The 13,956-nt window shown below is 43.4% G+C and overlaps 1 protein-coding gene across 1 annotated transcript in view; it reads right to left on the bottom strand.

The window, feature by feature from the left end:
- Positions 1–13,109, bottom strand: part of LOC135512060 (fatty acid desaturase 6-like) — a 33,980-nt gene extending 20,871 nt beyond the window's left edge. The window contains exons 1-3 of the mRNA XM_064933672.1: positions 12,608–13,109; positions 6,084–6,250; positions 5,178–5,358 (exon numbers count right to left, since the gene is read on the bottom strand). Coding sequence (XP_064789744.1) covers positions 5,178–5,358; positions 6,084–6,250; positions 12,608–12,929 — 670 coding nt within the window. The 5' untranslated portion in view covers positions 12,930–13,109. The remainder of the gene's footprint in view (positions 1–5,177; positions 5,359–6,083; positions 6,251–12,607) is intronic.
- Positions 13,110–13,956: the final 847 nt, after the last annotated feature.

The raw sequence follows: 13,956 nt of genomic DNA, 5'->3' as shown, positions 1-13,956 counted from the left end.
TAGGACAAAAAGGCTTCTCAACAGTTTTTACCCCCAAGCCATAAGACTCCTGAACAGGTAATCAAATGGCTACCTGGACTGTTTGCATTGTGTGCCTCCCCCCAACCACCATTTTACGCTGCTGCTACTCTCTGTTTATCATATATGCATAGTCACTTTAACTATACGGTCATGTACATACTACCTCAATTAGCCCGACCAACCAGAGCTCCCGCACATTGGCTAACCAGGCTATCTGCATTGTGTCCCGCCACCCACCACCCGCCAACCCCTCTTTTATGCTACTGCTACTCTCTGTTTATCATATATGCATAGTCATTTCAATCATATCTACATGTACATACTACCTCAATCAGCCTGTCTAACCGGTGCCTGTATGTAGACTCGCTACTGTTATAGCCTCACTACTGTTATTTTTCACTGTCTTGTAACTGTTGTTTTTATTTCTTTACTTACCTATTGTTCACATAATACCTTTTGTGCACTATTGGTTAGAGCCTGTAAGTAAGCATTTCACTGTAAGATCTATATCGGTTGTATTCGGCGCACGTGACAGATACACTTTGATTTGATGAAGTCAATCTCTCCTCCACGTTCAGAAGGATTTTTGAGCCTTTTGACATGGATTGTGTATGTGTGCCATTCAGAGGGTGAATGGCAAGATAAAAGATTGAAGTGCCCTTGAACGGGGTACACCGATTTGTGTCAAAAACTGCAACACTGTTGGGTTTTTCATGCTCAACAGTTCCCCGTATGTATCAAGAATGGTCCACCACCGAAAGGACATCCAGCCAGCTTGACACAACAGTGGGAAGCATTGGAGTCAACAAGCGTGAGCATCCCTGTGAAATACTTTCAACACATTGAGTCCATGCCCAGACGAATTGAGTCTGTTTTGAGGGCAAAAGATGGGGGTGCAACTCCATATTACAAAGGTGTTCCTAATGTTTTGTACACTCAGTGTATTAGTTTATATGTTCTTTATTAGGTTTAACCAAAGGGGAAAAGTAAGTTGAGTGTTGAAAGAAATATGGGTTGCAACTTGAAGTATACAGGTAACTGCCAAAATAATGAACACTTGAGTAAATGAGGAATACAAAGTATATTGAATGCAGATGCTTCCACAAAGTTTTGGTTCTTGAATTAATTAAGCAATAAACATCCAATCATGCTTAGAGTCATGTATAAAAATGCTGGACACACCATTATTTTGGCCATTCATTTTGCTTCCATAGCTAAGCCCCCATAGGATGACAGGACACGAATGGTCACTGAATGTTTTGATGAGCATGGAAACAATGTAAGCCATATGCCATGGGCGTCTCAGTCACCAGATCTCAACCCAATTGAACACTGACAGGTGGTTATGGGGAAAGGAAGCTTCCTGAAGCATTGAGTGTTTCCTGCCAATTGTGTCTGACATTGGTTCATTACTGCAGGCCTTGATCAACATGTTGTACACTAGAGGCACCTGCTGGTCAAAATAATTTAGAACAGCAAAGTTATTATAGATGATGTTGCACACGCAGAGCACCTGCGCAGGGTAGCCTTTTTATCTTCTACCAAAACCAATACCAAACTAATTGGGTGAAAAACTGCTTACACCTCAATCACACACAGCATCATTGCATTATGGTACATCAGAAGTACATTCATTTCCAATGGAATGCTGCGTTTGCCTTGCAGCAATGCATTGCAGAGGCAGTTGTAGCACGTTCTGTGCAGTGGCATGTATTCATGGATGCCAAGGAAAGCCTGGCTTCTTCAAAAAATTGACCAATACATTTTTTTTTTCATCTCTGAATGTATCACACTGGATAAAGAAAAACAGCACGCCTTTGTCTCTGGATGTGTAGGCCATCTATCTGATGCGGTCTGGTCATAAAGAGTATGACATTTTTGCCTCATAGGTAATGAATGCAAGGAAAGCCAGTGAGCATTTGGCCTCCCTTGAAATACATTTTTTAAATAAAATAATAGCCAATCTGCGTTGAGCTAAACTGAGTGAGCTCAACTGGGAATGGTCCTGGTGCATAAAAAAAAGTGTTCACGGAAGCTTCAGAGAAATATGTCATCGATAGAAACATCTTGTTGTTTTGTTGTCCTCTGGTAGCTAGCTAGCTAAAATTGGCCCTATCCTAAATTAGCCACGGATGGAGGTAGGGATTTGGACTTGTGGTTTTACTTACATTTGAAGTCAGAGGTTTACATACACTTAGGTCGGAGTCATTAAAACTCGTTTTTCAACCACTCCACAAATTCCTTGTTAACAAACTATAGTTTTGGCAAGTCGGTTAGGACATCTACTTTGTGCATGGCACAAGTCATTTTTTCAACAATTGTTTACAGACAGATTATTTCACTTATAATTCACTGTATCACAATTCCAGTGGGTCAGAGGTTTACATACACTAAGTTGACTGTTCCTTTAAACAGCTTGGAAAATTCCAGAAAATGATGTCATGGCTTTAGAAGCTTCTGATAGGCTAATTGACATCATTTGAGTCAATTGTACCTGTGGATGTATTTCAAGGTCTCCCTTCAAACTCAGTGCCTCTTTGCTTGACGTCATGGGAAAATCAAAAGAAATCAGCCAAGACCTCAGAAAAAAAAATGCAGACCTCCACAAGTCTGCTTCATCCTTGGGAACAATTTCCAAACGCCTGGAGGTGCCAAGTTCATCTGTACAAACAATAGTATGCAAGTATAAACACCATGGGACCATGCAGCCGTCATACCGCTCAGGAAGGAGACGTGTTCTGTTACCTAGAGATGAACATACTTTGCTGGAGGAAACAGGTACAAAAGTATCTATATCCACAGTAAAACGAGTCCTATATCGACATAACCTGTTTAGGCCGCTCAGCAAGTAAGAAGCCACTCCTCCAAAACCGCCATAAAAAAGCCAGACTACATGGGGACAAAGATCATAGTTTTTGGAGAAATTTCCTCTGGTCTGATGAAACAAAAAATAGAACTGTTTGGCCATAATGACCATTGTTATGTTTTGAGGAAAAAGGGGGATGCTTGCAAGCCGAAGAACACCATCCCAATCGTGAAGCACAGGGGGTGGCAGCATCATGTTGTGTGGGTGCTTTGCTGCAGGAGGGACTGGTGCACTTCACAAAATAGATGGCATCATGAGGGAGGACAATTATGGGGATATATTGAAGCAAAATCTCAAGACATCAGTCAGGAAGTTAAAGCTTGGAGTGGCCATCACAAAGTCCTGACCTCAGTTTCTTACATGCAATATGCATTGTGGACTTCACCGGACAGATGTTGCTCTCCGGTTTTGTGATGAAACAAATGTGTAGTTAATTGCATTCTGCCACTGTCTTCTTATTGACTAGGCCTTAGGCATATGTCACGGTTGCAATTCACATGAACTAACAGTTTATAGAGCAAACAACACAATTATCACAACACATGTTTTTTTCTGCCTTGGCTTCCCCATTGATTTTACCCACGCACCGCTACTGGTTCTGTGTGCTGCATGTGTTGGATTTATCAAACAAATTGTATGTGTAGACAGCTTGACAGAAATGGCAGCAGAAGGTGAATGTTTAGCATTTGTTGCACACATATTCAGATAAGGTTGTGTACCATTTTGCACAATGACCTTGTAGGTGTGATCGAGGCGTTAGCGATTTAAATGTAGGCCTCGGACATCCAGTATAAAACGTAACATCACTACTTATGGGAGATTCTGGAGCGTCGCCTGAGACAGCGTTTTCCAACACCATCAACAAAACATCAAATGATTTCTACGTGGAAGAATAGTGTGTTCATGACACCTGTTCCAACATAAAAGTTTCATTTGTTTTGTAATTTACCTGAAGGTTTGTTAACCTCTTGGAAAGGCACACACCTGTCTATATAATGTCCCACAGTTGACAGTGAATGTCGGAGCAAAAACCAAGTCATGAGGTCGAAGAAATTGTCCGTAGAGCTCTGAGACAGGCTTGTGTCGAGGCACAGATCTGGGGAAGGGTACCAAAAAACATCTGTAGCATTGAAGGTCCCCAAGAACACAGTGGCCTCCATCATTCATAAATGGAAGGAGTTTGGAACCACCAAAACTCTTCCTTGAGCTGGCCGCCCTGCCAAACTGAGCAATCTCGGGAGAAGGGACTTGGTCGGCGAGGTGCCCCGGGAGGAGTTCTGTGGAGATGGGAGAACCTTCCAGAAGGACAACCATCTCTGCAGCACTCCACCAATCAGGCCTTTATGGTAAAGTGACCAGAATGAAACCACTCCTCAGTAAAAGGCACATGACAGCCCGCATGGAGTTTGCCAAAATGCAACTAAAGACTCTCAGACCATGAGAAACAAGATTCTCTGGTCTGATGAAACCAAGATTGAACTCTTTGGCCTGAATGCCATGCGTAACGTCTGGAGGAAACCTGGCACCATCCCTACGGTGAAGCATGTTGGTGGAAGCATCATGCTGTGGGGGTTTTTCAGCGGCAGAGACTGGGCGACTAGTCAGGATTGAGGCAAAGATGAACGGAGCAAAGTACAGAGAGATCCTTGATGAAAACGTGCTCCAGAGTGCTCAAGACCTCAGACTGGGCCAAGGTTCACCTTCCAACAGGACAACAACCCTAAGTACACAGCCAAGACAACGCAGGAGTGGTTTCGGGACAAGTCTATGAATGTCCTTGATTGACCCAGTCAGAGCCTCGGCTTGAACCCGGGAACAAACATCTCTGGAGAGACCTGAAAATAGCTGTGCAGCAACACTCTCTATCCAACCTGACTGAGCTTGAGAGGATCTGCAGAAAAGAATGGGAGAAACAAATACAGGTGTGCCAAGCTTGTAGCGTCATACCTAATAAGACTCAAAACTGTAATCGCTGACAAAGGAGCTTCAACAAAGTACTGAGTGAGGGTCTGAATAGTTATGTAAATGTAACATTTACGTTTATCTTATTTTATAAATTAGCACAAAAAAAATGCTTTGTCATTATAGGATATTGTTAGTAGATTGATAACCTGAAAAAAAATTGGAAAACGTCAAGGGGTCTGAATACTTTCCGAAAGCACTGTATCAACATGTTCCTGTTTCAAAACAACAGTAGCATAACAGAGACAGAGCATTATGTGTCTTAGATAGTGAACAGGTAGACACTACCTATGGAAAAACATACACACAGACCCTGGCTGTGCCTCACCTAGTGCCACCAGAGGAGTGATAACAGGTACAGCCAGGGGGGCAATGAACAGGTATACACCCCGGGGCAGGTAGGGTATCTTCCAGGTGCTGGAGTCACCCAGGCCGATCACGTTGGTGTGGGCATGGTGCATCTTAATGTGGCCTATTACACCTGCCCTTGCTGTGAAAGACCCACACACCTGTACACACACACAGACAGACAGACAGACAGACAGACAGACAGACAGACAGACAGACAGACAGACAGACAGACAGACAGACAGACAGACAGACAGACAGACAGACAGACAGACAGACTTGTGATCAAGATGTGTGATGAAACAACACTAGAAAATGCAAAGACAAACATGTTTATATTTTCATAGAGCACTATGGAAGAGAATGGCACAGACATGGGGATCGATATCCAGACAAGTGTGTCATGAACATAGATACTTGACACGTAAGTGACTGATAGCTGAATGACTAGCTTGAAAAAACAGGCCTAATTAAGGACAAAGTCCAGCAGTTATGTTATTACATTTTAGTAGACACTCTTATCCAGAGCAATTTACAGGGGCAATTGGAGTTAAGTGCCTAGCTCAGGGGCATATTGACAGATTTTTCACGTGGTTGTCAAGGGGAATCAATCCAAGGACCATTTTGTTTCTGGCCCAGCGCTCCTAAACGCTAGGCTACCTGCCTCCCTCATCTGTAATATAATGTCTGGTGAAAGGATAAAATGTTGTGTCAATGAACAAAAGTAACCCAAATTCAAGAGAGATTAAACCCAGCTTGATTTGGCTACTGTGGTTGAATTGATGAAGCTTTGGCTAACAGGAAGTTCTCTCTCTCTCTCTCTCTCTCTCTCCGTCCCTCCCTCCCTCAACAATCCATTCTCTCTCTCTCTCAATCTCTCTCTTACCTCTATGAAAAACACAGCCCAGACATCGGCCCAGGTAGGGGACTCGCTCAGCGATCCGTGACTTGCCAGATGGGTGCCCTTGATGGTGATGACAGCATGGGACACGCCCATTAGCACCATGCCCAGGACAAACACCGGGGCCTGGGACGAACCAAGCAGCAGGAATGCTGGAGGAGAGAGGGAGATGGGGAGATGGGGTTAAGGAGAGGGGGAGATGGGGTTGAGGAAACAAGGAGATGAGGATAGAGGGATAATGGTAGAGAATAGGAGTCAAACAAAGGATAGCAAGTTTACATGTTGTTCTAAATGCAAATATTCCACAATATGGAGAGTAGCTTAGATCTGTAGAATACATACAGTGCCTTGCGAAAGTATTCGGCCCCCTTGAACTTTGCGACCTTTTGCCACATTTCAGGCTTCAAACATAAAGATATAAAACTGTATTTTTTTGTGAAGAATCAACAACAAGTGGGACACAATCATGAAGTGGAACGACATTTATTGGATATTTCAAACTTTAACAAATCAAAAACTGAAAAATTGGGCGTGCAAAATTATTCAGCCCCCTTAAATTAATACTTTGTAGCACCACCTTTTGCTGCGATTACAGCTGCAAGTCGCTTGAGGTATGTCTCTATCAGTTTTGCACATCGAAAGACTGACATTTTTTCCCATTCCTCCTTGCAAAACAGCTCGAGCTCAGTGAGGTTGTATGGAGAGCATTTGTGAACAGCAGTTTTCAGTTCTTTCCACAGATTCTCAATTGGATTCAGGTCTGGACTTTGACTTGGCCATTCTAACACCTGGATATGTTTATTTTTGAACCATTCAATTGTAGATTTTGCTTTATGTTTTGGATCATTGTCTTGTTGGAAGACAAATCTCCGTCCCAGTCTCAGGTCTTTTGCAGACTCCATAAGGTTTTCTTCCAGAATGGTCCTGTATTTGGCTCCATCCATCTTCCCATCAATTTGAACCATCTTCCCTGTCCCTGCTGAAGAAAAGCAGGTCCAAACCATGATGCTGCCTCCACCATGTTTGACAGTGGGGATGGTGTGTTCAGGGTTATGGGCTGTGTTGCTTTTACGCCAAACATAAGATTTGCATTGTTGCCAAAAAGTTCAATTTTGGTTTCATCTGACCAGAGCACCTTCTTCCACATGTTTGGTGTGTCTCCCAGGTGGCTTGTGGCAAACTTTAAACAACACTTTTTATGGATATCTTTAAGAAATGGCTTTCTTCTGCCACTTCCATAAAGGCCAGATTTGTGCAATATACGACTGATTGTTGTCCTATGGACAGAGTCTCCCACCTCAGCTGTAGATCTCTGCAGTTCATCCAGAGAGATCATGGGCCTCTTGGCTGCATCTCTGATCAGTCTTCTCCTTGTATGAGCTGAAAGTTTAGAGGGACGGCCAGGTCTTGGTAGATTTGCAGTGGTCTGATACTCCTTCCATTTCAATATTATCGCTTGCACAGTGCTACCTTGGCTGTTTAAAGCTTGGGAAATCTTTTTGTATCCAAATCCGGCTTTAAACTTCTTCACAACAGTATCTCGGACCTGCCTGGTGTGTTCCTTGTTCTTCATGATGCTCTCTGCGCTTTTAACGGACCTCTGAGACTATCGCAGTGCAGGTGCATTTATACGGAGACTTGATTACACACAGGTGGATTGTATTTATCATCATTAGTCATTTCGGTCAACATTGGATCATTCAGAGATCCTCACTGAACTTCTGGAGAGAGTTTGCTGCACTGAAAGTAAAGGGGCTGAATAATTTTGCACGCCCAATTTTTCAGTTTTTGATTTGTTAAAAAAGTTTGAAATATCCAATAAATGTCTTTCCACTTCATGATTGTGTCCCACTTGTTGTTGGTTCTTCACAAAAAATACAGTTTTATATCTTTATGTTTGAAGCCTGAAATGTGGCAAAAGGTCGCAAAGTTCAAGGGGGGCGAATACTTTCGCAAGGCACTGTATGTTAGCATAAATATGTTAGCATTTGCCTGGTCCCAGATCTGTTTGTGCGGTCTTGCCAACTCCTATGGTCATTGTCTTGCCAAACTATAGACAATGTTCCACTCTACTCTACACCTTCCATTTGAAACACATTCTAGAACAGGTTGCTTGAACATTCTGTTCTGCAGTCAAGCATGTGGATGTTCCTGATCTTTCTCCTGTGGTGGACCTTGCTTGGCCAGATGACTGACATCTGCAACTTTTTAAGGAAGTTAGGAACCAATATATACAGGCAGTTAGGAAAGCTAGCTTTTTCACACAACAATTTGCATCCTGTAGCACAAACTCCAAAAAGTTCTGGGACACTGTAAAATTCATGGAGAATAAAAGTACCTCCTCCCAGCTGCCCACTGACTGAGGCTAGGAAACACTGTCACCACCGATAAATCCATGATACCTGAGAATTTCAAAAAGCATTTTTCTACGGCTGGCCATGCTTTCCACCTGGCTACCCCTACCCGGGTCAACAGCCCTGCACCCCCCAAGCCTCCCCCGTTTCGGCATCACCCAAATCCAGATAACTGATGTTCTGAAAGAGCTGCAAAATCTGGACCCCTACAAATCAGCCGAGCCAGACAATCTGGACCCTCTCTTTCTAAAATTATCCTCTGAAAATGTTGCAAGCCCATATTATTACTATTACTAGCCTGTTCAAACTCTTTCGTATCGTCTGAGATCCCCAAAGATTGTAAAGCTGCCCTGGTCATCCTCGTCTTCAAAGGGAGAGACACTCTAGACCCAAACTGCTACAGTCCTATATCAATCCTACTCTGCCTTTCTAAGGTCTTCGAAAGCCAAGTTAACAAACAGATCGCCGACCATTTCGAATTCGTACCTTCTCCGCTATGCAATCTGGTTTCAGAGCTGGTCATGGGTGCACCTCAGCCACGCTCAAAGTCCTAAACAATATCATAAGAGACAAGAGACAATACTGTGCAGCTGTATTCATCGACCTGGTCAAGGCTTTCGACTCTGTCAATCACCACATTCTTATGTGAAACCTTGGTTTCTCAAATGACTGCCTCGCCTGGTTCACCAACTACAAATCGGAGTGCCTGTTGTCCGGACCTCTGGCAGTCTCTATGGGGGTACCACAGGGTTCAATTCTCGGGCCGACTCTTTTCTCTGTGTACATCAATGATGTCGCTCTTGCTGCTGGTGATTCTCTGATCCACCTCTAAGCTGATGTCACCATTTTGTATACGTCTGGCCCTTCTTTGGACACTGTGTTAACTAACCTCCAGACGAGCTTCAATGCCATACAACTCTCCTTCCGTGTCCTCCAACTGCTCTTTCAATGCAGGTAAAACTAAATGCATGCTCTTCAACCGATCGCTGCCCACACCTGCCCGTCCATCCAGTAAACTCTCCTTCCAGACTCACATTAAGCATCGCCAATCCAAAATTAAATCTAGAATCGGCTTCCTATTTCGCAAAACAAAGCATCCTTCACTCATGCTGAAAAACATACCCTCGTAAAACTGACTATCCTACCAATCCTCGACTTCGGCGATGTCATTTACAAAATAGCCTCCAACACTCTACTCAGCAAATTGGATGCAGTCTATCACCGTGCCATCCATTTTGTCACCAAAGCCCCATACAGTGGGGCAAAAAAAGTATTTACTCAGCCACCAATTGTGCAAGTTCTCCCACTTAAAAAGATGAGAGAGGCCTGTAATTTTCATCATAGGTACACTTCAACTATGACAGACAAAATGAGGGAAAAAAATCCAGAAAATCACATTGTAGGATTTTTAATTAATTTATTTGCAAATTATGGTGGATAATTCCTCCATGCAGGAGCTGGTAGGTTTTATGGCTTTGTTCACAGTGTTGGATAACCTCCCTCCCTCCCCAGAACACAGTCAGCAAACAGTCTGGAGCCCGACCATGCCTTGCCGCCTCCCTACTGCGGTACCAAGGTGTGGGTTACAGCACTGAAAGGAGATGCTCAGATGAAGGAGGGTAACTGGATCGCTACTTGGGAGGTGTTGGGATGGGAGGGGGTACATGTTGTGAGGGAGGGGTACAGGTTATCATCACAGGTATAGGTTGCTCCTGCAAAGTTGTCATGCCAACATGAGAAAGAGCTAGGAACAATATCTAAATAATGGACCTAGAAGACTACAAAGTGACTTACACTAAAATGATACAACTATGTATTATTTGCAGTAGCTTCATGCATGCACTCTGGAATACATGACAAATGCATTCAACCTCAATGGGCTTCACCTGGACTATGCCTCTCTTGGAGCGGGGGATCTTTGGTTAGGTGATATTGCCAATCTATTCCTAGAAAAATCTGTCTGGCGCTAATGTTCCACTTTTCCCCACCCCCTATTTCGAAGAGCATCATTGGGAGGCAATAAGTCACAAGGTCAGTAAAACACCATGTTGACAGTAATACACCCCCAGGGCAGTATTGGACTGTCCAGTGTTGACAGATAATTAGTAGCACAGAGAAGAGTGCTACTAAAATGCTACGTGCCATTGTAAATAGCAGAAACAGAAATGTGGCCCTTTACTGGCTGATCTTTGTGTTTTGAGCTAAGTGTTTTTATTTTATTTATTGTTTTTATTCGCCAGGTCCCTATTGTTAAATAGGTAGTCTGACCTCAATGGGACCTCCTGGATGAATAAAGGTTCAATAAAAAATCTGAAGTAGGTATTGGAGAGCATGTAAAGCAATTTTCTAATCGTAAATATAACAGCATTTAGAATCTAAAGACTTTGATTTCCAAAGATAATCAAACAATGAACCTTAATGGGTGTGTTAACAAGCTGCCAAATTAAGCATAGCCTCTGGTGACATACCAGTCACAATGACCTAGAAAGAGGTCACAGACTCAGATACTCCCTTGTCCTATCAGACATCAAGCATGTGTGTGGTGTGTGTGCAGCCTTGTTGAAATCAGTATTTCATTGAGGCCATGTACTGGTCTACTTATACATTAGAACATGTATATTTCTGCTCTGTCCCTGTCTCAACATCAAGTTCCAGGTTAGTGCTCAAGATCTAATACTGGCACAATGGATTAATAACATGATGTCCTGTGTATTTAGAACACATTTGCATGTTACACGTTATGTGGTAAAGCTGTACAAACATATTCTTCAGACTGAATCCTGCTCTCATTATTGATCCCATCGTTCTATCTGGTTTAACCAGGCTAATACCCAGTGAGAAAAACTGGTTTAACCAGGCTAATAGCCAGTGAGAAATACTGGATTAACCAGGCTAGTACCAAGTGAGAAAGACTGGTTTAACCAAGCTAATACCCAGTGAGAAAAACTGGTTTAACCAGGCTAATACCAAGTGAGAAAGACTGGTTTAATCAGGCTAATACCCAGTGAGAAAAACTGGATTAACCAGGCTAATAGCCAGTGAGAAAAACTGGATTAACCAGGCTAGTACCAAGTGAGAAAGACTGGTTTAACCAAGCTAATACCCAGTGAGAAAAACTGGTTTAACCAGGATAATACCCAGTGAGAAATACTGATTTAACCAGGCTAATACCAAGTGAGAAAAACTGGTTTAACCAGGCTAATAGCCAGTGAGAAAAACTGGATTAACCAGGCTAATAGCCAGTGAGAAAAACTGGATTAACCAGGCTAGTACCAAGTGAGAAAGACTGGTTTAACCAGGCTAATCCCCAGTGAGAAAAACTGGCTTAACCAGGCTAATACCAAGTGAGAAAGACTGGTGTAACCAGGCTAATCCCCAGTGAGAAAAACTGGTTTAACCAGGCTAATACCCAGTGAGAGAAACTGGTTGAAAAGACCTAATTTCAACCAATTTTGCCGTTGTTAGACAGGTGTCTTACCTGGGGGTAGGGTGAACTGAATGTGTTAAAACCTCACTTTATAAACATATAATAACATATATACTGTATTACCTACCTTTAAAACAACATAATATAATACTATTATGCCATTTAGCAGACACTTTTATTGAAAGCGACTTAGTCATGCATATATTTTTCGAATGGGCGGCCTCAGCGACAATTGAAACCCATGATTCTGGCGTTGCCAGCGCCAAGCTCTACCATCTGAGCTACAGAGGACCACTATAAAGTGTGAGACAGGTGTATGTATTGTGGTGTGCAGGTAGATGTCTTACCTGGAGGTAGGATGAACTGAATGTGGTAAACCTACACTATATAAACATGTAATAGCATACCATATGTTTGCCTTGATAAGAACTATAAGGAGTGTGAAACGTGTGTATGAAGTGTGTGAGACTGGTGTATGAAGTGTGTGAGACGAGTGTATGAAGTGTGTGAGACAGGTGTATGAAGTGTGTGAGACAGGTGTATGAAGTGTGTGAGACGAGTTTATGAAGTGTGCGTGAGACGAGTTTATGAAGTGTGTGAGACGGGTTTATGAAGTGTGTGAGGCGGGTTTATGAAGTGTATGATATGGGTGTATGAAGTGTGTGAGGCGGGTTTATGAAGTGTGTGATATGGGTGTATGAAGTGTGTAAGACGGGTGTATAGATTACCTGGGGGTAGCAGGAGAAAGGAGAGGGCCAGGATAGTGATGTCGATGCCTCTCCGCTCCCACCAACTACTCTCCTTCACTGTCTTCTGAACCAGACGGGTCAGCTCCATCATCAGCGACTCTTTATCCGTCCCCTCCATCCCCTTTCCCCCTCCATTCATCATCTCTCCATTCTTCTTCTCTTTCCCTGTGGACATGTCCTGTTTGGAGTTACCGGTGTTCTTTTGGAACAAGGCCTCTCTACCCTCCCACGGTTTAACATCTTTGTCTCTTCCTCCTCCCACGCTCTGTTCTTCCCTCCACTCCTTTGGTACATTTTGCATGTCAGCTCCTTTTGTGCCTCCCTCCTGACCGACAACAAACTAAAATAAAAGTGACTGCTCGGTGTGTCCAGCGGCTGTACGGACAGACTCATAGGCAACGTCCAGACTCTGAGGAAATCAGCCTGCACATTGTACCCTGAACACAAAGGGTCTGGACTGATGTTAGCATGGCAGGGTGCAAAGTTTTATTGGCAGTTTTATCCAGTTGCTCAGCTGGAGAAGCAATTCTGCTGATCTGTCTCTCTCTCTCCTCAACGGAGCCTCTCATGCATACCTCATGTCCCTCCCCTGCTGTCCTTGTTTCCCCTCACTTCTCCCATCGCTGTTGTAACCTTGGCAGAGGTCCTGGGAAAGGAGGAGTGGTGGAAGGAGGAGGAGTGCGGGGAAAGGTGGTCTAAGTCAGGAGAGGATTTGCAGCCCCGGCTTAGTACTCACTGTGTCAGTTATTTCTTGTTGCTAAGGGAGAGACTACACTAAAGAGAGGTGGGTAAGTTCAGAAAAGAAAGAAAGAAAGAAAGAAAGAAAGAAAGAAAGGAGTAGACAAGTGTTTTAATGGGCTGTTGGCCAGAGTTTTGGGTGGGCCAGGTGCCATGTTGGCTGCAGTGCTCTTAATGAGGTAGGCAAAATAGGAGGACTGGAGGTATCTTGAGTGGACTGGACTACCACTACAACTGTTCAGCAGTGTTGCAGGGTAGTGTTCAATTGGGCCCACCAGCAAAACTTTTTGTAACGGAAAAGTAAAATATCGGTTTTCTAATTGGACAGCTATGACCTCCCCATTTTAAAATGTTTTAACTCTAATAAAACATGACCCAGGGGACATAGGAGCACAAGGCTATCAGACAGACCTTCATTTGTCTACCCAGGGGACATTTTTATTTATTTAACTAGGCAAGTCAGAACTAATTCTTATTTACAATGACGGCCTACACCAGCCAAACCCAGATGACACTGGACCAATTGTGCGCTGCCCTATGGGACTCCCAAACACAGCCAGTTGTGATACAGCTTGGATTCGAACCAGGGT

This window comes from Oncorhynchus masou, chromosome 24 (genome assembly GCF_036934945.1).
Source record: "Oncorhynchus masou masou isolate Uvic2021 chromosome 24, UVic_Omas_1.1, whole genome shotgun sequence".
NCBI classification, from domain to species: domain Eukaryota; kingdom Metazoa; phylum Chordata; class Actinopteri; order Salmoniformes; family Salmonidae; genus Oncorhynchus; species Oncorhynchus masou.
This window is presented reverse-complemented; position numbering and strand designations above follow the sequence as displayed.